We start from the raw sequence: 25,301 nt of genomic DNA on the forward strand, positions 1-25,301 counted from the left end.
CCCTCATGCTGCTGCAGAGGTGCGCGCTCTAGGGAGCGTTCCACAGCAGCTGGGGGAACTGCGCAGCCAGCTGGTTGGCGGGTCTGTGCTCTAGGGAGCGTTTCCGCCCACAGTGGCATGGGGGGAGTAGCTACCCACTTTGCCAACCCCCAGCAACTGCGTGTAATTCCCCCTTAAAAGTGCTCAACAAGTTTGGGCCACTCCCCCCATTTTCTTTAAATTTAGTCCCCCAAAATAGTCTTATACATGGAGGCGTCTTATACACAGAAAAATACAGTAACTAAGGTGATAACAGCCTATTTGATCTTTCTATTACTATTACTAAGACTCCAGTATTTTTGTTTTGGGGTCCTGCTAATAAACATTAGGTGTTTGATGTTTGCTAATTTGAGTGTCTTCCCATTTCTCTTTGTTGCTTAGGATTTTATCCTGATTTCTTTCTTTGTAGTGACATTTGGAATGGTGAGCACAGATATGTATTATCTGAACAAAGTTATGGCAGATCTCTTTCTAGAAACCCCTCTGTCAGATACAGATCGTACAGACTTCAAGTCTATGAGCAGCATTGCTGACTTTTGGCAGGTAAAGGTTGTTGTTTTTTAAATGAGAATAATAATAATAATAAACCTGATTTTTGGCACAGAACTATGTTAGTGTAGACACATGGTTTCTGTAATCTGCTACTGTCCTATCACCACTAGACTGTTTCACACTAAAAAGTTAAGGGTAGGTTTGGGTACCCTCAGAAACCTGCCTGGGAAAGAGTTTGGGGAAAATACATCAAGAGATATGTAGTGATAAAGTTGGGGACTTGACTTTTTAATTTTTTTTGGCATTAAGTCCTGCTAGGTAGTAGAAGTTAAATGACTTACTTACTCTACTTTTTATCTTGCTGTCATCACAATTTGTTGCTATCTGGGATTAACACCACATTTTACCTTGGCGCAGTGATAATCAATTTTAGATTACTTTATATTTATGTAGTACTTTTCCTTAGTGTTCCAAGCACTTAGTGTACACAAATGTATACTATGTTAGTAATCCTTACAACAGCCCTGTACAGTGGTACCTCTGGTTACGAACTTAATTCGTTCCGGAGGTGCGCTCTTAAGCTGAAACCGTTCTTATCCTGAGGAGTGCTTTCGCTAATGGGGCCTCCTGCTGTGCACATGTGCTAAAGATGCGTGATTTCCGTTCACATCCTGGGGCAAAGTTCACAACCAGGAGCAGCTACTTCCGGCTTAGCGGAGCTCGTAACCTGAAGCGTTCATAACCAGAGGTATCACTGTAATATAAAACCTTGTGATATAACTTCCGGAGGCGGCGCGAAACAGCGATGGCGGTCCTCTTCACTCTCTGAAGAGGGGCCCCGCAGGAAAGGGTCGTTCGCTGCGGCATAGCGACGACCCGTTAGGAAAAACCACGGGCAGAGGGAGCCCGTGGCCGTGGGACTCGGCGGGCGCCAGGAACTCCCCCAGAAGTGTTGAAGGGACCCCGTAAGGGGCTCCGGAGCGCGAAAGGGGGAGCGGCGCTGTGAGTTCATCGCTCTTTCTGCAGGAGGCGAAGCCGCGCGGCTGCTGCTGATGAGCGCCGACCTTTCTTCCTGTGAACATCAATTTGGCAAGTAACATACCCGTGAGTAAAGTGAACTACAATTTGGACTCAAAATATCTCTTTTCCGGGTTTGAAAACGGGAGACGAGTAAAAGGAAGTCCGTCTCCCGATACTGCTTACAAGATCAAAGCATAGACATAGAGGAGCGCTGAGGCGTTTAATGGGAACTTGGTAAAGTGGAACTATTGTGCATTTACAGAATTTGCAGTCTTCTTATTTAAAAGACTAAGAGAGATCTTATTTCTGCCTATGGGACTTGTATTTGGGACTTTGTTTCAAGAACGCAAGTCGTCGGGCTGTCAGTGCGTAACTGAGCTGTCAAACTGCGGACTACAGTAACAAGATTTTAAGTTGCTACATATATTGAGACTTTAAATGTTTAAAACACTGTTGCAATTACCACTCTGGCTCCTAGCGGCTTTAGTTTAAAAAGTAGAGGACTCTGCGAACCTTCCTTTTGTCTTGGAATTACAAATTAAAAAAGAGATCACAGAAACTTTAAATGGCGGAAAAATCCTCTCCTTCCCTGAAACTTTAAGATACTCCCCCTAGAGGATTGTGGAGCTACAGAGGCCTGGGAAACATACTTTGTTTGGAATTTCTGTGGTTTAATTGTTTGTACTCTGGACTTGCTTTCTCATGGAATAAAGGATAACTTGACCTTGAACAAGAGGCAGGTGTGGAATGAGTGGCACAGGGAAAACAAGAGCAGCCAAAGCTAAAGAAAGAGAAAAAGAAAAAGAAAAAGAAAGGAAACCTGTGCAACTTGTCCAAACAACTTTAGCTCATCATCGCAGATCATCTGTTCCAACCGTCCTGACAGCACAGGAGGTGGAGGCCGAACAGCCTGCTGAAGAGGACATGGCAACAGGAGGATCTGACACAGTTTTGAAACAAATTTTAGAACAATTAGCAATTTTAAATCAAAAAGTGGACAATCAATCACTAAAAATAGACCAAGCAACAACTACTATTGGTGCATTATCTGAAAAGGTCTCTCAGAATACACAGGCAATTGAGAATTTACAAGGAGCTACAGCTGAAAATCATAAATTAGCTGTGGAAGCCTATCAAAAAGCGGAGCAAGCAAGTAAAAAAGTTGATGAGATTAAAGGTGAAATCAAGCCTCTGCAAAGACAGGTAGGGGAACAACAGGCCTACCTGTCGATGGTGGAATTGAGAAACAAGGAGAATAACCTTAGGTTGAGAGCTGTCCCAGAATTGGAGGAAGGCAACTTGGAGGGATTTTTGACACTTTTATTCTCCAAATTTTGGGGAATAGAAGAGGATAAAGACTTTAAAATTGTGACTGCATTTAGACTGGGCAGATCGGTGAAGAAAGACAAGTCCAGAGACTGTTTGGTTATTTTGAGATCAAGAGAAGAAAGAGACAAGATACTAGGCCTACATTTCAAAAAATCTCTAGAGATAGAAGGTAAAAAGGCTGAAATTTACAGAGATATACCCAAATTGTTATTGGATCTTAGAGCCTCATACATAGAACTGGCAAAGCTGTTGAGAAACAACACAATCCCTTATAGGTGGGAGTTCCCGCAAGGACTATCATTTAACTATAAAGGAAGGAAAATAAGAATCAGAACACCAGAGGACCAGCAGAAGTTTCTTCACGACAATGGGGAAGACCTCCAGAAAGGAGCAGTTGCGTCTTGGCCACCTCCACTACCAGAAACCAAACAGCCTGGAGCTGGACCATCACTGCCACCGCCGGGAACGGGGGACCTAGACACCCCATTGTAAGGCCTATAAACTGATTCAGGATGTCTCTGCAACTTCTTAGTTGGAATATAAATGGCGGAAATTCTCCAGAAAAAAGAAGGAAAGTATTTCACATTTTGAAGAAAGAACAATTGGACATTATTTGCCTGCAAGAAACACATGTGACAAGGCTCCATCGGAAAGTGCTAATTAACAAAAGGCTAGGCCAAGAATTTATTTCTTCGGACAGAGTTAAGAAAAGAGGAGTAGTGATATATGCAAAGGAGAGCCTGTCACCGAAATTTCTATTTAAAGATGAACAAGGCAGAATCTTGGCTATTGAAATTTATACACATGGAGAAAAATTTTTGATATTAGGAATCTATGCACCAAATGATGGAAAATCGGAATTTTTTAAGAAGCTGCATGAGATTTTACTGGACTATCTAGACTATAACAACATTATTATGTTGGGAGATATGAATGGGGTTGTCTCTGTAAATATGGATAAGTCGCAGAGTGCAAATATAACAAAAGAAGGCAGACTACCTAAAACTTTTTTTGAAATGACAGACAATATGGATTTGATTGATATATGGAGAGTCAAGAACCCCCTAGGAAAAGAAGGAACTTTCTTTTCTGAAGCCCATCTGTCATGGACACGAATCGACCAAATATGGACAACTAAAGGACTGGCACCTAAAACTAGAAAAGTGGAAATTTGCCCAAAAACTTGCTCCGACCATAATGCTTTGAAAATGGAATTGAGACTAAACATAACCGGATCCTTCCGATGGAAAATGAATGACACTTTATTTAGAGATCAGGAGATTGTGAAGAAGGCCCAAAAAACTTTGAAAGACTACTTTGAGATAAATCTAAACACTACGGTGGAAAAAAGAACAATCTGGGACGCAAGTAAAGCGGTCATGAGAGGGTTTCTAATACAACAAAACACTGTAAAGAAAAGACTCTGGAATGAAAAGAAGCAGAAGATACTGGAGAGAATAAGTGAAGGTGAAAGGAAATTAAGATCCAGGCCCAAGTCTAAGGAAGTGCTGAGAGAAGTGAAATTTTTCCAGGCCCAATACATGAAACTGATAAATCAAGAAGTGGAGTGGAAAATTAAACAAATGAGACAAAGATCTTTCGAATCAGCTAACAAGTGTGGGAAACTGCTAGCATGGCAGTTGAAAAAAAGACAAAAACTAAATACAGTCACAAACCTAGAGATTGAAGGGAGAATGGTTCAGAAGCCTGAAGAAATTAGGAAATGTTTCCAGAGATATTTCAAAGATCTTTATGCACAAGGGCCGCAGAAAGAATCTGAGATGGATCAATTTATTAAAATTAACGGATTACAAAAAATTTCCCAGGAAATGAGAACAATCCTGAATGTTAAAGTTTCACAGCAGGAAATCGAGAGTGCCATACAGAACCTCCAACTAGGCAAATCTCCAGGCCCTGATGGACTTACCTCCAAATATTATAAGGTTTTAAAGGACTATTTGATACAACCCTTGATGGAGGTATGTAACCAGATCATGGAGGGTAAGAAGGCACCAGAAACGTGGAAAGAAGCTTTCATCACATTGATTCTTAAAACAGAAACTGAAAAGACTCAACTTAAGAACTACCGTCCCATCTCACTCCTAAATGTGGATTACAAAATTTTTGCAGATATTTTGGCTAATAGATTTAAAAAAGTATTGAACGAAGTGATCCATAAAGATCAAGCAGGCTTTCTCCCGGGTAGGCATTTGTTTGACAACACGAGAAACATTATTGACATTTTGGAACTCTTACAAACAAATATTAACACTAGAGCGGTGTTAATTTTTATTGATGCGGAGAAAGCCTTTGACAACATTTCTTGGATGTTCATGAAGAAAAATTTGGAAGGGATGGGAGTGGGACGGGGGTTTGAAAATGGTATAGAAGCAATATATTCAGATCAAAAAGCTAAATTGATAGTAAACAATGTGGTGACGGAGGAATTCAATATTGAAAAAGGGACACGACAAGGGTGCCCTCTATCCCCATTATTGTTTATCTCGGTCCTGGAGGTGCTTTTGAACATGATTAGAAGGGACCGGTCAGTTCGGGGCATTGAGGTTGGAGTGAAACAATACAAATTGAAAGCATTTGCAGATGATTTGGTATTAACATTACAGGAGCCAGTTCCTAGCACAAAAAGAGTTTTGGATTTAATTTCTGATTATGGTCGGGTGGCGGGATTTAAGTTGAATAAGCAAAAGACTAAGGTCTTAGCAAAGAACCTAACGTCTACAGAAGCAGATGAGTTTTTGAAAGAGACAGGATTAAATGTGGTTAAAAAGGTAAAATACCTAGGGGTGTACCTGACTTCTAAAAACTTGAATTTGTTTAAGGACAACTATGAGAAATGTTGGTCAGAAATTAAAAGGGATTTGGAAATTTGGACAAGACTAAAACTTTCCTTGTTAGGCCGAATAGCAGCTATAAAGATGAATGTTTTGCCGAAAATGTTATTCTTGTTTCAGACCCTGCAGATTGTGGACAAAGTGGTATGTTTTGGAAAGTGGCAGAAGGATATCTCTAAGTTCGTTTGTGATATGTTGTATGCAAATATGTGATATGTTGTATGCAAATAGGGTGACTACATGGGAAAAGCCTTACACCTGCTTTTTGGATAGCTGCCACATGCTTATTTATTATTATTATTATTTATTAAATTTATATGCTGCCCTGTACCTTCAAGGCAGTTTACAACATAAAATTACAATAAAAAATACATAATAATAATAATAATAATAATAATAATAAAGACAACCCAATAATCCCCCCTTCCACAACACATTTAAAGGGCATTAGATGTCAATTAGCCAAAGGCCTGGTTAAAGAGGAACGCTTTTTCTTGGCATGTAAAGGTGTATAATGAAGGCACCAGCCAAACCTCCTTGGGGAGAGTATTCCACAAATGGAGAGCCACTGTGGAAAAGGTCCATTATCATGTTGTCACCCTCCAGACCTCTTGTGGAGGAGGCACACAAAGAAGGGCCTGAGACGAAATGATTTCAGGGTCTTGGTAGGTTCATATGGAGAGAGTGGTCCTTGAGTTATTGCGGACCTGAGCCATTTAAGGTTTTATAGGTTTAAACCAACACTTTAAATTAGGCCCAGTAACTAATTGGTAATCAGTTCAGTCAGACCAGGATTGCTGTAATATGCTCAAACTGTTTTGCCCCAATAAGCAGCCTGGCCGCTGACGTTTTTGAACCGTCTTCAGAGGCAGCTCTACATATAATGTGCTGCTCCATCCTTATGAACTTACCTAACCTAGAGGTTACCAGAGCATAAGGGCACAGCTGAGGCACCAGCTGAAGCTGATGTCACGTGATAAAGTGCTTTACAACAGCCTTCACCTGAGGTCTGTAATGCTTATGTCTGGTGCTGAGATGAATCTGGTGTCATTAATTTCTGTGAAGAAAGATGCAATTTAAGTAATCAGTAATATGTTATTGTTTCACAGTTTGTTATAGTTTAGAGTTTACTGTAGATAACAAAAAGATGCTGAACACAACCCAACAGCTGCTGTGCAAATGAAGGGCCTCTGGTTTTACATAAATCTATGCATGAACAGAAGGGAACGCGGGTGGCGCTGTGGGTTAAACCACAGAGCCTAGGACTTGCCGATCAGAAGGTCGGCGGTTCGAATCCCCATGACAGGGTGAGCTCCCATTGCTCGGTCCCTGCTCCTGCCAACCTAGCAGTTCGAAAGCACGTCAAAGTGCAAGTAGATAAATACCTTCCAGTGGGAAGGTAAACTGTGTTTCCGTGCACTGCTCTGGTTTGCCAGAAGTGGCTTAGTCATGCTGGCCACATGACCCAGAAGCTGTATGCCGGCTCCCTCGGCCAATATAGTGAGATGAGCACCGCACCCCAGAGTCGGTCACAACTAGACCTAATGGTCAGGGGTCCCTTTATGCACGAACAAAACATTATTGATGTGTTCTGTGTGCATGAGGCACATCCCTTAACAGAAGACATCAAGAGGTGTCTGCATTTATAGTATTTTAGACCATCACCAGTGTTTTTAGTGGAATTCAGTGTGCCATTATAAAGAATTAATATTGAAGGACCTATGGCCTTGTTTGTGCATTACGTAGAATCATGAGTTGTTTCACTTCCAACAAACCATGATCTGTAGGCAAGATTTGTTATTTGCTTACGTAAAGGGCTGTCCAAGGCATTTTGCAAAGGACAGACTCCCCTCCCCAAGCCCTTTACATGTACAGAAGCTGTGTGGAACACTCAGCTCTTGATTTCCAACAGGGAAGAATAACCAGAAGGCTCAGGAGAAATGGTTGGGGCAGCAGGTGCTGCCGCCTGCAGTATTTGCTTTCTGTGATGATTGCCTCATTTTTGCCTAACAGTTTGGTTGAACAAAACAAACCTTGACACCTGGTTTCATACATAATAGTAAGCTGAGGATCTTGGTTTATTTCTTCAATGTTCTAGCAAGGAGGAGCAAAGCAGCTCAGATTGGCACATTCACAGTAAACTATTAACTGTGATTGACCAGGATAGGTGAAGTGCTCCTAAACCTCTTAATCTGCCAAGTGAAATCAATTGGTTGTTTTTTATAGTAGTCCAAATAAGATGTACAAAAAAAAAACAAAATAGATAAACAAACATTTTATAAGGCCATTGTGCCTCCTAGATTCCCAGGTGTAACAATGGATTTTCAAATAATATTTGATTCCAAGTAAACGAGTTTCAGATGATGAATTTCTTCTGGTAAAAGTTTATTTTCTGCTTATTTCATGCAATGTAGTTTATAGAAGGACCACTTCTGGATGGCCTTGATTGGGGCACTTCGTACAACAGCAATTCCACACCCAATGAAAGAAACACCACACTTATCTACTATGAGAATTTACTGTTAGGAGTACCTCGAATTCGACAACTAAAAGTCCGTAACAACACATGTTCTATCTATCCCTCTTTCCGGGCATTTATGAAAGAATGTTATGGTAAATATCAGTATTTACATGAGGATAGACAATCATTTGGCTTTAAGAATGCCTCTGAGTAAGTATCGTGACATTTTATTTTCCTTGCTCCTTCTGACTGTATCTGAACATACTGTACACATACTTTAGCAAAATAAGTTTAATAGTGGGATTTGGCTTCCTTAGGGAGCACTGAGAAATTTTGTTATTAATGCATTTGTACTGTAAATAAATGAAACAATATGTGTCAAGGGGCTCAAGTAGTGGCACCCTGCTGATTTGCACCTACATCAGCTTGTCCCGTATAAGGGTGAATCAAACGCTGCCTTAGTTTAGACAATATTTGCACGAGCCTTGTGTCTGTGCTACCCCTTCCCTCCTTCAGTGCTTCTAGATTGGAATTTATTGTGGAATTGGTGTTGTTCATTATTTTTGCATGGTTCACACAACATCATAATAAAAATGCCAGTCCATTTCCCCTTACTGTGGAAACTCTGAAGTCAAAAGGAGCCAGTATGCACCTACAGTCACTGCTGGTATGGAACACATTAGCACATATTTTTGGCACGTAGTTTGTCATATGCGGTCCCCTACTTCTGTTTGTTTCTCATTCAAGTACAATCTAGCCTTTTTGCTTCTGGTGGCCACAATGATGTGACTGTGACTGTTTCCACCAATTGCTGCATGTTCACAGTTCATATATCAGAGACCTCTATATTAAAAATAAAATTTGGCTCATCAGGAGTTCTGCTAAATCTTTTAGCCAGCTGTTCGCCACATGAGTAAGAAGCTAGAGTGGGAGGATCATGGGGCCCCATGGCCGCTAATGGGTATGTGTGGCTCTTATGGAAACCCTGCCAACCAGCACAAAGAATGGCCATGGCTATTGCAAATTGATGAGACCAAACTGGGCCCAACTTGCTTTTAAAAAAGGACATTGTTGTGTTAAACTTTCTACAAGTTGTCCAGGAACAAACATTAGCCTCAGTGACCTAGAATTTCATGGTTCCTGCCTAGATCCCTTAAATATAATTGTTTCAGTGGTACCATATTAGTGTTAAAGCTTCCGGGCTAGGAAAAAGAAAGCAAGAGAATGCATGACACCTAACTGAGTACAGCCACATCAGATTGATTTTTTGGTGTGTGCGCTAGTGTCATTCCCCCATCTACAACCCACCACTTTGCCCATGGTGAAACATACTAGTTATGCTTCTTTGTATGTTCTTCTTGCGGTTTTGTTTTGTTTTTTTAAGAGGAAGGTATGCGTGTGCACAGATACAGAAATAACTGCATGTATGTCTAGAATGGAAACGAGCCATAGATGGTGAGGGAGGAGTGACTGAGAGGAAGGAGAAAACAAAATTACAGATACATTCCATCAACTTCCACCTATTAGTGTGGATAGCAACCAACAGAATAGCGATTAATTGCATATTAAGATTGAAAAAAGGGGAATGTATAGAAACAATCTGCCAGCTGCACTCACAAGAAAATTAGGTCTATGTAAGTCCCTTGCTTCTCAGTGTACCAGGACTGAAGACTCCTTGGGTTTATTAATCATGATTTTCAGTTACATCAAAGTCAGGAAAGTATGGTTACCAGGGCTGGAACCAACTTAAGATCTGAAACAAACTTTGAACCATGTTTTCATAGACTGGTTTATTCCAATACTGGTAAACATTGTTTAGTTTTACTCAGAGTAGATGCATTGAAATTAATGGACCTAACTTAGTAATGTTCTTTAATTTCAGTGGGTCTACTTTGAGTAAAACTTTGTTGAATGTCGCCCCAGTGTCTGAATATTTATTTTAAATTACCCCAGATAATAGATATTTGTTTTATGTTTTTAAAATGTTTGCTAAAGCACCTTTGTTGATATTATTTGTAAAATTGTTTTGGTATTGTCTTAGGTTGCCACCGTTTCGGGCATATAAATTGATATGTGAGGTATTTATATATTTAACAACACGGTATAGTCCCTGTGCACCGTGGGATGACTATAGGGTTCAACACAATATTATTGCTCTGCATCCCCTGCCACACATTCATAGGCATATGTGCAGTTAGCCCAACAGGCTGTTGTGGGAAATGGCAAGCCTCTACACAGCTTACATTTCCCAACACAGCCCTTCCACCCTTCTTGACCATACCATCTTGGTGCACTGCCTGTATGTACAACTGGAGTTATGCCTTTACTTTTAAACCACATTCAAGCACATTGTTTCCTTCAAGAAATTCTGCAGCTTACCCCTCACAGAGTTACAATTTCTAGCAACTTTTAACAAACTACAGTGTCCAGAATTCTTTGGGAATGTGCTTTGTACTATATACACAGCCCACAAAAAAAGAATTAAAGCTGTATACCAAAGTAGACAAGATGTCATCCATGGAATTTTGCATTCATGTGATTGAATTTTTAAAAGTAAATAGCAGGATGGGATAGGGGATGGGGCCATCTGGATTGGGAGCCTGGTGAGAAGGGGAACTTTAACCCTTCACCCCCCTTGCCCTGATCTAGATGGGGGTGGGAGAAAACTGGTACGAATGAGATTTTTGTTTCTACCGTGAATAGCAGGTGTGCAGTGTTCAATTAACTATTTCTGTCAAAAAGGCACTGGAAAGCTAAGAGTGATTGAATAAATCCTTGGGAAGTAAATGGGGGGGATGCTTTCTGTAAACTGAAGTGCCTCAATTCCCTTCTTTCCTACAGGTGGCATTATTCCACTTCTAAATCACTCTCCCCATGGCATTGGGGCCTTATTGGGCTATACAGTAGTGGAGGATTTATGTTCACCTTGCCCAAGTCAAAGGCAGAAAGTGCAGCAAAACTTGCTTTCCTCAAGAAACATAACTGGATCACCAGAGGAACAAGGGTTATCTTCATTGACTTTTCAATGTATAATGCCAATGTAAACCTCTTCTGTGTGGTCAGGTGAGCTCTTCTGTTTGCTGTTCTTAAAATTCAGTTTTCAAGATAAAGTAATCGCCTTACCAGTCCTATTGATAAAGTAATAATGGCATGTTCTACTCTGTTGCTGAATGGACGAATCTCACCCTGTGCAGGCTACTTAAAATTGTGGTACATCTACTACGCAAATCAAATCCTTCTTCTTTCCACTCCTTCCAGTTGCTGCTGGTTTAGCATACAAACTCTTCTAGCCCTTGACTTTTGCTTTGCCTTTTCAGGCATTAAATCTAGGGTGCCGCCACTGCATGGACTGTATCTCATTTCATTTCCTAAAAGTTCCACTGATGCCAGAGTTTGAAATCTTGACTGAATGCTATAGAGCAGCAGCTTTTTTTTGGATCCACAAAACCGAAACATGTTAAAACTTGTCAAGAAACAAAACCCTCATTATATCTAGAGCAGAAGTGGCTGGCTTTTCTTGGTTCAGTAGCTACTTACATCCTTAGACTGTTCTCTAGGTGCATGCTAGTGGTGATTGTGACCAAAAGTGGGTATGTGCATCCTATACTCACACAAGCACAGAATGCATGTGTGCACGCTCACATAGGTACAGAGCCCTCACTGATCTACTGAGAAATGGAGTTATTGCACCTTCCCTGCTCATCAAATGAAGTGGAAGGGTGTGATATGCATCTTCAACAGGGCACTGGACTGGGCCGAGGGGTTTAAATCTCTTGGCCCACTGCAGTTCATGCCTGTTTATATTTTTTATTCCTTTGCCACCACTACCAAAATCTGTGGGGTCTTGGGGGCCAGAAAAACTTGCTTAGGGGACTACATCAGCCCCCCAAGCCAGAGGTTAGCTACAACTGATCGAGAGGTAATAATAGTTCAGGGGCCTTTGAAATTACCCCAGGTGAGCTTTGCAGTTTGGAATCAGTCTTATGTGTTACCGGATAGCATCCTCCTTTACTTTCATTTCACAGGCTCATTGTGGAATTTCCTGCAACAGGTGGTGCAATCCCCTCCTGGCAGTTCCACTCTGTAAAGCTTCTCAGATACGTCAGCTATTACGATTATTTCCTGGCCTCTTGTGAAGTCATTTTTTGTCTTTTCATCTTCACTTTCACCATCCAAGAAGTTTTAAAATTAAAGAAACAGAAAAAGGACTATTTTAGAGATGCCTGGAACTGGCTGGATGTGTTACTGCTCCTGGTAAGTCTCAGAAATTACAAAAAAGAATTATGACAGAAACCATATTGCGGTGTGGGGACAGGATGCTTTCCATTATGCCACTAGAGAGAGCTGGGAATACTGGGAAGAGGGGTAGATGTTCCTTGGGCAAGGAACATTCGCAGCTTCACATTTAGTATGTTTCTGCCCCTTGAGAAACATAGCAGTTAACTGTGTTTTACACATGGCAATTCTTTTCTGAAAACCAGGCCAAAGCAGTCAAAATGCAAGGCTCACGATCAATGTGTACATTCAGTGTTTCCTGGCCATCCACAACTTAGCTTGTATATGATTTACAGTAAGCATACTGGTAATCAGAATAATTTTGTTTCCCTGCTTTCCTTAAAGTAAAGTGCTTGAAAAAGTTCTTAGTGTTTTATTTTTCCACAGTTACATAAGAACCTGGCTACATTAAATTTATTATATTCAGAGTGGTGCTGTATTTATGTTGAATCCATTGGCATGGATAGCAATCCCTGCTCAGTCTTGGTTTCCTTGGGTGCCACTAGATCAGTCAGATAAAATGTTGAACTTTGGCTTTTCATTAGAAGAATGTGCCAAGAGCCTCAGAGCTCATGTGTTCCCTTTTCCTCCAGATTTTGATTCCATTATTCACTAGCTAAGGTTTAGTGTTATGTCAAAAACTGAAATTTACCTATGATTTAATGCAGTGCTTCTTTCTGGGGGTATGCAGGGGTACACATACCCATAAACATTTTGTGAATCTAAGTTTTGCCTCATCGAGGGGCAGTATTTCAGTATGAGTAGGAAAATAAGAGTACCCCTAAACAATTTTTATAGAAAAAAAGCACTGGTTTACTGAAAGAAACTAACTTCAAACTTTTGTTTATTAAGGTGGCTCCTTTCAAAAACCATAGCTAAGTTCAACCATAGTTCAGGCATAATGCTAAACTGCAGCTAATTGAAAATTGAAGGGAAAGCTTTCAATTGTCTCTTTGCAATCTGCTTTCACCCATTTAGGATGAAAAAGCAGGAATTATAGGACAGATATCACCTTTCTTTTGGGAGGAAAATTGATACCTAAATTAGGAACAAGCTTGTCTGATACCTCTTTTGGGCCTTTAGCAGGGATAGGATTATTTCTTGTTTTCTGCTGTCTACTACTCCCTAGTAATTGGGGTACAGTAAAAAGAGAGTTCCCTGATCCCCACCCATCCAAATATTTTTTATTTATTAAATTTCTATACCACCCTTCAACTGAAGATTACAGGGAGGATTACAATATAAAAATGCAAAAATATATAACATAGTAACAAACAAGTATAGTACCCCTCCACACAGTTTAAAAGGCCATAAATTGTATAATTAGCTAAAGGTTAGGAGAAGAGAAACGTTTTTTCTTGGCACCTAAAGATACATAACGAAAGGGCCAGGCAAGCCTTCCTGGGGAGAGCATTCCACAAGGGAAGAGCCCTCTTGGCCTCTCATGGAAGAAATGTCTCAGATGATGATTGCAGTGTCTGGGTAGGTTCATGTGGGGAGAGGGGTGCAAACTTCCCATCCTCAAAAAGCCTGTTGTGTCATGGCAAGAATTTTGCAGTCCCCAAAAGGCGACATCAGATGGATAAAGAATGGCAGCTCTATAACAATAGCTAAAGAAACAGAGTCCCTATCTTTTTTCCACCGAAAAGGTTTCCACTTTATCATTTTAACGGCCTGTCGGTATTTTGGGGCATTCCAGGTGACAGCAGAGCTTTAAGAAAGAGACAGATGCAGAGATAGAAAGAGAGACAGAGAAGGGATGTGAAAATCTAGTTCAGAAGGTGGAGACTTTTTCAGCAATATCTGGAAAAAGGCAAATCATTATGTCATCATCCTGTCAGCACAGGGAGAAGGGCTGTTTTCAGTCTCTGAGGTTGCTACACAAACATGTAAATACATTTGCTTGCAAACTGTAATAATTACAACAGCAATTCTTAATCCTCATTTTGTATGTAAATAAATGAAATTCTGGGACTCATACGGAAATCTGAGGGAAACTCACCCCACACAGAATCCTTTTAGGGGAAACCATTCTAAGCTAGTAATAAAACTTAAATGAGTTCTTCATGTACCCTAAAACATTCCATTTCAGGTGACAACTAAGATGTGAATATTCCATGCCTGAAGAAAAATATTAATGTTACCCTCATGGTGAAGAAGAGCATGAGTTATGGTGTTTCATAAAATAAAATGCTCCTTATATAGATACTCAGATACCCAGAGGGCCTTCTCGGTAGTGGCACCCGCTCTGTGGAACGCCTTCCCATCAAAGAAATAAACAACTATCTGACATTTAGAAGACAGCCCTGTTTAGGGAGGTTTTTAATGATTGATGTTTTAATGTATTTTAACTCCTTTGTTGGAAGCTGCCCACAGTGACTGGAGAGGCCCAGCCAGATGGGTGGGGTATAAATGATAAATTTATTATTGTTGTTGTTGTTGTTGTTGTTGTTGTTGTTGTTGTTGTTGTTGTTGTTATTTACTCCCTACATACATTTTAATGCATATTTGGCTTATAGGCAGATATGGTTGACCTCTCGTAGCCCTTTATCAATCAACTTCATTAAGATATGAATAATATATCAGAAAAATATAAATTGTAACCTCACAAATGTTTGCTTTTCCCCCTCCAGTTGTCTGTTTTTGCTATTTTCTTCAATGTTTACCGAACTATTGAAGTGTCCAGGTTGATGGAAAGTCTGCTCTCCAATTCAGAAGCTTATCCAGACTTTAATTTCCTTTCATTCTGGCAGACCCGTTACAATAATATGATTTCAGTGAATGTATTTTTTGCATGGATAAAGGTACTGCTGCTCACATTGCTAAATATATTAACAATGTTTTATTTTCGTACTTCTCACAGAAAATTTTCAAATTTTCTCTTAGAGATTTTAAAGAGCTATCTGAAGAATGTTTGCATAGGTGTTTATAGATATTTTCCTCTTTCCTCCACATTCATAATCTCTGCCAAGGCTTATCCCTTAGGGGACTATAGTACATTATTTGTCAGGGAGACCCTCAAAAATGCCACTTTAGTAACATCCACTGTCATGTTCTTTATCACCTTCCTTCTAAAATTGCAGCCTACTTAAAGTATAGGAGTGGGGAAAGCTGTTGTGTAGTATTATGGACTGCTAATGTGACCATGAAATGCCTTGCATTGCTTTAAGAAAATGGGTTAACTTTTCACTAATCTTCCATTGGTCAAAGTTGGTCATACAGTCACACTTGCCCTAGCAGTTACTCCAAATTCCAAATATGTCCGTTGGTCCAAAAAGATTAGAACACCCTGTTCTAGTGTAATGTTCAGAAGGGAATTTCCATGGAGAGAATGTCATGTTCCAGTTAAATAAAGAGCTTGTGCATTTCCCACATTTATTTTCTCTTTGAAACTTAAACTGGAAGTGCTGTAAGAGAAAGTCCCCATCGCTTGCTCTTCTTTTGCAGTTTCAGTTAGGTTACCAGAGTAGCATGGGATCTCACACTAGGGACCAATGTAATGTTTGAAATTGGGCTTAAAGGTCTACCATTCAGTACGTCCAATACTGATTATTTTAATTTATATAAAGAGTTATATAGAATCTCCAGCAGAAATCCTTCCTCTGGAAAAGGGAACTGTGTGAGCACTGGAAGTGATCTATAAGCACTAGAAGAATGGAATATAATTTTTTATAAAAATTAAAAATAATATGTCTTTTATAAAGAACTTCATTTCTCTAGTTATTTCATTTCAGGCTCACCTGAATATTCATCCAGTTTAGTATTGGTTTCCTGCCAAATTTAAGCAGGTAACTTTGAGCCCCTTCTGTTGGCTTGGTCTTTGTCCCACCACAATGTATCCTGTTCTGTTTTCTTCCAGATATTTAAATACATAAGCTTTAACAAGACCATGACCCAGCTGTCTTCCACTCTATCCCGCTGCGCTAAAGATATCATCGGATTTGCCATCATGTTCTTTATCATCTTCTTTGCATACGCACAGTTGGGTTACCTGGTCTTCGGGTCTCAAGTGGACGAATTTTCCACTTTTCAGAATTGCATGTATGGAGTCTTCCAGATTGTCTTCATATAGTTCTGTGATTAGTTGGAGCAGAATTTTCTTAAGTGAAGTGCTAAGAGTGCCTGAAATGTTTAATAATGGCATGTTGTGGGATATCTGAGCTGCCTGGTAAAAGTATACAGCTGGAATGGGCAATGGTGGCACAGCAAATCTTTACTGGGTGGGCAAAGTGACCCATTTACTCACAGCCATTTTAAAGGAGCTCGCACCTGAAACAACAATATATCACCAAACCCTTCCCGCTTCAGTTCTCATCCAGGTACAGGGAGACATGATGACTGTGAATGAACATTTCTGCATGCAGGGCACAAAGTGGATTGTTACTTAAGCCAGCCTTTCTCAACCTGGTGCCCTCCAGGTGTTTTGGACTAGATGCTTTGACCCCAGCCAGCATAGCCAATGGTCAGGAATGATGGGAGGTCTCGTCCAAATCATCTGGAGGGCATCAGTTCGAGCAAGGCTGTTCTAAACTTTTATGTCTAAATTGTTTTGCCACTATACACTCTTTGGGAGCTATGCTGAGGAGCAAGGTAAAAATCTTAATAATAATAAAATTAGCTAGTCACTATAGAAATAGGTTTGAAAGCTCAGAACAGATAATCTATGGAAGCCAGTGGTTGATATTTTAAAACTGAGTATAAGCTGTATCATAAGATTTAACTCAATATAAATTGTAGAAGAATATTGTATACTGACCGTTTCTATATTTTTTCTCCCTCTCAAGTTTTACCCAATTTCGCATCGTGCTTGGAGATTTTAACTTTGCCGAAATAGAGCATGCAAATCGAATTCTTGGGCCAATTTACTTCATCACATTTGTGTTCTTTGTGTTCTTCGTACTGCTGGTAAGTAGTGTTTTAGATAATTCCAATTAAATACAAATACATATACAAGCAAACAAACAAACAAACAAAGTAATTAAATCTCTGTATTTGGGCTGGTGTCAGAGTAATAAAACATAGTACACATGTTCATAGTTTTATGGGACAGTGTTTAAATGATCATATATTGGCTTAATATGCTGAGATATCAATGTGCCTTTTTTTAGCATAGTCAAGTACTGTTCTTTTCAATTTGCAGTGCAAACAAATAAACCAGGAAAGCTTCAATTAACCATATTCCAAGCCACAATTTGAAGTTGTTTTAATACTGTGGTTTGTTCTCAAGCTGGTAACCATAGTTTCATGGCTTAGATAAAACTGGTAATTATGGTTAATTAGAGACTTTCCAGTTAATCATGGCTTGTGCAAAGGGAAGAGTGAAAGCAAAAGTCGTGTTTATATCTTTGCGTATTAAGCTGAAAGACTATTGTTATATATATTTCACCAAAGTTGTCATATTTTAATGCAAACCATGAGCACCAGAAAGCCAACAACAAAAGCAACAACAGTATAATCCTATGAATGTCTTATTTGGAAGTAAGTCCCACTGAGTTCAGTGAGACCCACTTCCAGGTATCTGTGTACAGCTGGGTTGGGAATTGTGTGGCCCTCCCGGTGGTGTTCAGCTCCCTTTGGGCCCTAGAAGTATGTAACAACAACAACAACAACAACAACAACTATTATTATTATTATTATTATTATTATTATTATTATTATTATTATTGATATGCTTCCCATCTGACTGGGTTGCCCCAGCCACTCTGGGCAGCTTCCAACAAATTAAAACATTAGACACAGTAAAACATCAGACACTGAAAGCTTCCCTATACAGGGCTGCCTTCATATGCCTTCTAAAAGTCAGATAGTTTATATCCTATAAAAGTGGCCTGAGACCACTCACTTACAGAAGTGCAATATGGTCTACCTTCTGCTGGAATTTCTTTTGAGAGATACATTTGTAAAGCACTGAGGCATGACTTTAAATTATTCTGCTGTTTAAGCATTCAGGGCTGACACTTACTTCAGCAGTCCTTGCAGTGCTAAGCTTAGTAATGGTTTGTTAATGAGTCAGGGAAAAAGGAGATGTGGCAAGGAAGCAGGGATGCAACAAGAGGGAGATTGAGAGATGGTAGACTGCAAATGTTGTGGAGCAAGGAGCTAATTTTAGAAAGGCTTACCATTCTTATTTGTCTATTCCCTCAGGTTTAGCGGGTAAAGTTAGAGAACTCGAGGTGGGGCATGAGTTTTCTTTTTTTATACTTTGTTTTGATTATGTTGCCCTGCCAATTTACTGTGATAAACCTTGAATACTGAATAGCAGAGCTAAGTTGCTTATGTAAAAGTAGGCATGATTATAAAATGTAGGTGCACATTTTCATATTTGCCACTGGGATGTTAGAAGATGAGAAAACTAAATCAGTCAGTCATCCCAACCTTATTTTTCCCAAATAGAGGTTTGTAAAGCTTTTGTTAAGGCTGCAGTCTTATGAAGTAAGCCCAGTTGTATTTCCATTGCAAGCCTTTGCTTACATCCATGCTGCATCATTTCCCCATTATCTTTTGAAATCTGACCTACCCACTTTCCTATTCCTGTGCATACCTGGGGGTCTTTTTGCACACAGATAGCACACAACTTTACTTGTAAGCCAATTCACAGCCTATGCTGAGGGGCAGGTTCAAGCACTTAGTCTGTCATCATGATGAGCAGCAGTGTGACATACTTATTTAATTGGAGATGGTTAAGTACAGTGAAATAGGGGATGCGGGTGGCGCTGTGGTCTAAACCGTAGAGCCCAGGGCTTGCCGATCAGAAGGTCAGCAGTTCGAATCCCCGCGACCGAGTGAGCTCCCGTTGTTCGGTCCCAGCTCCTGCCCACCTAGCAGTTCAAAAGCACATCAAAGTGCAAGTAGATAAATAGGTACCACTCCGGCAGGAAGGTAAACAGCGTTTCCATGTGCTGCTCTGGTTCTCCAGAAGCAGCTTAGTCATGCTGCCCACATAACCCGGAAGCTGTCTGCGGACAAACGCTGGATCCCTCAGCCTGTAAAGCGAGATCAACGCCGCAAACCCAGAGTCGTTTGCGACTGTACCTAATGGTCAAGGGCACAGTAGAATACAGAATGGAATCTTTTCACCAGTAAAACATCCTTGCCCCTCATTTCAGGTGGCATGGACAGTGTATCTTGTAGTAGTCATCCAAACATCATGAGGAAAATTGCAATCAAGTTTGATTTGTACCTCATTACTAAGGTACTAAACATGACACAAAATTTTGAAGTAAAATCCTCATCAAGGGCGCTAACCAGCAATTGATGTGATCCCCTTGGACAAACGGAGAAAAAAATAGTGGGTGTAGTCATCATATTAATATTGGAACTTTGGAAGGAGTTGTAAAATTAATAAAAACTACTATTAGCCACTATATTGCAAGGTTGGTGAGTTGTCTTCTATTATGAATGTACTAATTTTTCTTATTCACTGCACCTTGCAAATATTGTTGACTCTAATCGCTGCTCTGTTGTATTGACTAATCTGGCATCATTGCTTTTGACTGTAATGGATCTGATTAAATAACCATTGAGACTCCTTCCTGTAAGTTCAGCCTCTGATTTTGTGACTCAAAATTCTTTCTCTTTTGCACAGAACATGTTCTTGGCAATCATTAATGACACATACTCTGAAGTGAAAGCTGATTTTTCAGTCATCCCAAGCAGAGAATTTGAGATCAGTGATCTTATTAAACAGGTAAGCACCTATAGGTGTTTGTTCATATTACCATTGTCAGCAACAAAATAATGGCTGCTTGTTAATCATATATTGGCATAATAGGATGAGATGTGAAGAAGTTTCATTTTGTACCTGCAGCCACTTTGTTGCTCCTTTTGTTAGAGCAAGTAAACAAGACAGGAAATCTTTCCATCTCATCCTGACTGGGAAATTAATGGTTAATGGTTTCAGGACGAACAAGTATATTAAGACTCATATAATGGTTTGGAGTGGTTTAATATCCTGGCTTGTTCCAAAGCTATCATGAGGACAAAATGGGAAATTATAGTTAATGGAAAATTTCCTGGCTTATTTTCTGTTCACACAAAGGGAAGAGCTAAGTGGTTGTGTGTGTGATCAAAAGCTTGTTCATATGTCAGCTTAATCATGTGACTATATTAATCATAGATAATAGAATCTATAATGAGTAGTTACTGACTACTTGCTTTATTCATAAAGTCCTTTAAAGGATCAACCCGGTACTACTTCCTATAGTTCCAATTAAATGAGATGCAATTCACTTGGCTTCAATGGGTCTGTGGTTCCATAGACAATGAATGGGGTTTTGTCACCTCATTGTTTGGGTTGCATCTCCTAATCAAAGAGTCATTTCTGGTTGGCTCCATTTGTGAGGCTGGGAAAAATAAGAAAGTCACCACATGATTCCAACCTTATCTTCGTATTTAGGGGCTCAACCATCCCTACATTGGGATTATGTGGTACACCTTTAGTGACTTGTGAAAACTCATTGCATCTCTTTATATTACCCATGTCTTCTTTTTGACCATATGATATTTTCAAGCAGGTTACTAGCAATGCCCCATTTGGTTGTGCAGAGCCTGGTGATAGGGAGAAACATGTGTTTGGTGTGGCTGATGAATATGTAAATCTGGTTTCATTGAGAATCTCATGTGAGATTTTCTTATTTAAGAGCAGGGGTTTTTATCAGCCCCCCAAGTCGCTGTTATTTATTATTCATTTGCCAGGTGTATATTTGCAGTCACTGCATATTCAGAAACTACAAACACTTTCTGCCTCATGCTTGTTCAAAGCCTGATTAATCCCAAATTCACCAGTGTAACATAGTACCTAATTTAGCTTCCGTTGACTTTTTTTCTTATCCTTATTATTGGGATTTTGAAGAAAGGCTGCTTTATTTTAAGCAACCGAGCATCTAGAGGATGAAAACAGAGTGCAGAAATACACATTCTGTGATAGGATGTTCAAGTGACAGGTGTCTTAATTTCTAACATCTTGAAATAAAAGCATTCCCTCATTTTTAAAAGCCAAGGATTGCTTATTGCTCAGATATGATCATGGGGAAAATATTAAGGAGGCTCATTTATAAAAGATACCATGGACATTTCCAGTACATAGAACTCCCACCCAAGTTTATTAATGCTGTTTTTCACAGCCCAGCCTCTATTTAGCACTGAATGTATTGAGACAATGGTTTTTGATAAATACATACAACAACTAAAATCTGTGAGGACAGTTACAAGAATGGTAGCCAACTTTTTATTCCACCCCCCATACAATTTTATTAAAGTTTTTCCATAATACAATAAAAGAAACTAATTAAATAAAAACAATAACAATAAAAGAAAGATAAAATAAAATGCAGAGTCCTCTCTCAAAGGTAGCTCTTAACCCTCACATAGAAAGTGGTAGACTTTCCCAGCTCTCACCAGGGAGCTTTCGTTTTTTCTCCTACTGTCTCACCCTGGCAGATCTTCCCTTCCCTGCCTCTCATTCAGGGTCCTTCACAGCACCATCCATCACCAAGAATGGTTTCCAAGGTTTTCCCCCTGATGTTTCAGTTGTGTCTTTTTACCCAGTATGCCGCTTAAAATTAATCTCCTTAATCACTTATAAAGAGTACCACTTTTTTTTGCTTCTGTTTTCTTCCTCACAAGAAATTTGTGTGTCCTAAGTTGTGCTGGAGACAGATCTGAGTGTTACCTTTCATAGTATAAAAATAGATGGGAAGAGGCAGCTTGCTTGTTTGGCACAGTAGCCAAAGATGGTGCATACTGAAATTGTTTTGCATTCACCAGAGTTGCATCCAATTTAAGGGTACAATTCTCTGTCTCTGGAATGGCATCCCAGTGGCTATAGAATTTTATAGCTTTGACTGTATCTGGGCAGAGCAGGACTTCAACTATTCCTCCTCCAACAGTAGGAAAGTATATATCTGTGGATCCAGGAAATCTTTGCATCCTCTGAACCCAAATCCTTTCTGTTCCCCTGCTATGTGCCCAGGATGGGTTTGGGGAAATATGTCAGCCCTCCAACCAGTCCCATCGTTTCTACCCTCACCAGCACAAAACGGTTGGGATTCAGGATTTGATGGGTCTATGTTGCCCCTTCTCATTGGTTTCCTATGCCCATCTGCCTAACACATCAGCATTCCCTCTTAAGACTCATACATACTGCAAACTTTGAGGCTCCAGCATCATTTTCAGCTTTCACTCTTTCCCCACTCAGTTTTGCTTAACACCCATTTGAAAAAGTTTCTGACAACTCAGAAGCTTATTCACTATTTTGTGACATTTCAGTGAGATATAATGAATATATTGCCAAACCATGGTTTTGGGATATCCACCTAACAGTGCTTTCTTTATATTATACTTAGAGTTACAATAAAGCTCTAGTCAAACTCAAACTGAAGAGGCAGACATCACAGACAGAAGACTTGTATGGAGTAAGCAGGTATAAATCACATGTGCACCTCAGTTTTCAAAACCTTGAAACCAAAAAAGTATTTGCTATGTCAGCTGTGTTTTTCAAGCTTGCAATCAAATCTAATACACTATCAAATCTAATGTTCACCCTAATTTTCATGACGTAATTAGGCCAAAAAAGGTGTGCATTACATTCAAGTAAATACAGTATATATATACTATTTAGATAGAAAGAAAGCTCACAAGAGAATTCCGTTGCTGTTGCAGCATATGGTAGAATCCATGTTCTGTTGCAGTCAAATGGCAAAACTGATTACAGTGCTGCTAGACGGCATGTTAAAGTTTTGAAATAAGGGGGTGGGGAATCTACTCCCAGTCCTGTCACATGTAAATTTAATGTCAATCAATCTAGACGTTTCCTGAAATGTATAGCCATTGCCATCCTATGTCTGTTCTTATCTCTTGGTTGAATATGTGTTATTGAAAATAGTGTTTTCTTTCTACCACATCTTACCACTTCCTTGGCTGCTGTATGCGAGGGGCAGGTAAATGCTGAACGGCAATAATAATCATGTCATGCATCTTCTTTAACTAGATATAATTGTGATGTGGGAGGAGATGTGGGTGAGCAGTGGGGATAACTTTTTAGGACCCTAAATTTATGGAGCTTTGTTCAGTCATCCTTTAGCATCAATTGACTGATTAACTGCCTTCAGGCTTTTTGGGAAGAAGTGGGGACTTAATTCTTTTCACACAAAAAAAGATCTACATTTTACACCAGGTTCCATTTTGTAGTTTGCTGACATCAGTTTCACTCAGCTGTTTCACAGCAGTGAGGAACCTCTGGCCCACAAAGGCTGTTTTGAGCTGGTGTTGCCCACCTCTTACTCCCCTGAAGTCATATGACGTGAGGTGTGGGACTGATAAAGCCATGAATGCCAAGGGACTGTCGGGAGAGCACAGTAAGGTGTGTGTTCCTAATTGCTCCTTTCCTGTGGGACTTGCATTTAATGCTGTATGCGAGCACTGCTGCCTTTTACAGGGATCCGATCACCCAACATCATAAGATATTGGATGATTGGCCTATAGTGTGTTGGCCACTGCTTGATCCAGCCTACTGGACCAAAGTGGTTCCCCACCCTTGCTGTATCAGGAAGCAGCCATAATATGGACTGTAATTGTGTACTGTGTTTTATTGCATGACAATTAGAAGCTCCAGGACAGATGTGAATAAGAGCCTCTCCAGAGTTGGTAGTTTGGACAAGGTAAGATTCTTCTCCTCTAAAAACTTGATGCTGAATTCTGCACACAAGACTACAGACACGTTCCCTCTCTTTTTGGCTGTTCTCTGGTAGAATCTAGCATTCATCTGACCCTGCACACATTCTTTTCTTCAGGTAGTGTGTGTTTGTATGGATCAGTAATAGGAATGTGTTTTAAGGACAGAAAATGCCTAGTCCTTTCTTCTTTTATACTTCTGCACTTTGTATAATGCGACTTGAGCATGTGAGCAATGCAACACGTGAACATGGGAAAGTGACTTAATGATGGCTGTTTTTCTTTGTGTAAACAATATTGTGTTTCTACAGGATGCTTCCAGGAAACGGAAATCTTATGGTAGCTCATCCGCAGGACTTCAGAATGCAGTTTCTTACACTGAATTTCAAAGGTATGCTGCTTAGTGTCATAGTCACTGTTGTCTTCAACCCTTTCAGCCTGGGATTCATGTTCAGGCCAAATGTATTGGAGACCCACTTGTTAAGGACCCCCCCCCCCAAGGAAATGCTGCTCTTGTGACCCAGCTGAGTTCAGGAGGGGAGAGTGCTCTTGTGCTCAAATCCTGGTTGTGGGTTTCCCACAGGCAATTGTTTGGCCACTGTGAGAACAGGATGCTGAGCTGGATAGGCCATTGGCCTTAGCCAGCAGAATCTTCTGATGTTCCTACATCAGATAGTAATCCAGTAATGGGGTCATGATACACCAGTTGAAAACTAATGTATGAAGAGACAGTGTGATCCTCATTTGGACAGTTTTCCACCCCAAACAACTTATTTATTCATTTTAAAAAGCATGCTCCTGATGGGATCATCTGAACTACCCAGTTGGAACTCCATAATGCAGCTGATCCCTGCGCAAGCAGGGCTGCCTCAACGCTTCTCAAAAGCACTGTTTCACATAGCCACCACCACCCCATTTAAAAGAGAAGGGGGGCAGCTGCTTCAAACAGTGCTTCTCCTTTCAGAGGTCCATGGGAAGTTGCTATTTCCCAAAGGTAGCTACTTCCAAAAGTAGCTGCTTTCTTTAGCTGCACATACTTTGTTCCCAGGAAGGAACAAGTGCACCCAAACAGCCCTTTTCAGGCCATCCCATGTTACTCCTTTCAACTTCTGATTTGGGAAGTGGAAATGGGCTGCAGGGACGGTGTCAAAGAGTAGCACTGG

General features: G+C 40.1%; 1 protein-coding gene across 4 annotated transcripts in view; it reads left to right on the top strand.

Annotated features, from left to right (window-relative positions):
• PKD2L2 (polycystin 2 like 2, transient receptor potential cation channel) overlaps positions 1-25,301 on the top strand; it is a 34,368-nt gene that overhangs the window by 3,378 nt on the left and 5,689 nt on the right. For all 4 annotated transcript variants that reach the window (XR_014153460.1, XM_081850369.1, XM_081850371.1 and 1 more), the window contains 11 exons: positions 449-582; positions 8,147-8,403; positions 11,035-11,256; positions 12,219-12,447; positions 15,102-15,272; positions 16,328-16,509; positions 17,253-17,373; positions 20,054-20,155; positions 22,812-22,888; positions 24,071-24,125; positions 24,450-24,529. Coding sequence is in view for 3 of the 4 variants with exons in the window: in XM_081850369.1 (XP_081706495.1) it covers positions 449-582; positions 8,147-8,403; positions 11,035-11,256; positions 12,219-12,447; positions 15,102-15,272; positions 16,328-16,509; positions 17,253-17,373; positions 20,054-20,155; positions 22,812-22,888; positions 24,071-24,125; positions 24,450-24,529 (1,630 nt within the window). In the remaining variant the exon portion in view is untranslated. The remainder of the gene's footprint in view (positions 1-448; positions 583-8,146; positions 8,404-11,034; positions 11,257-12,218; positions 12,448-15,101; positions 15,273-16,327; positions 16,510-17,252; positions 17,374-20,053; positions 20,156-22,811; positions 22,889-24,070; positions 24,126-24,449; positions 24,530-25,301) is intronic.

This window comes from Podarcis erhardii, assembly GCF_964252035.2.
Source record: "Podarcis erhardii genome assembly, chromosome: 2".
Taxonomy (NCBI): domain Eukaryota; kingdom Metazoa; phylum Chordata; class Lepidosauria; order Squamata; family Lacertidae; genus Podarcis; species Podarcis erhardii.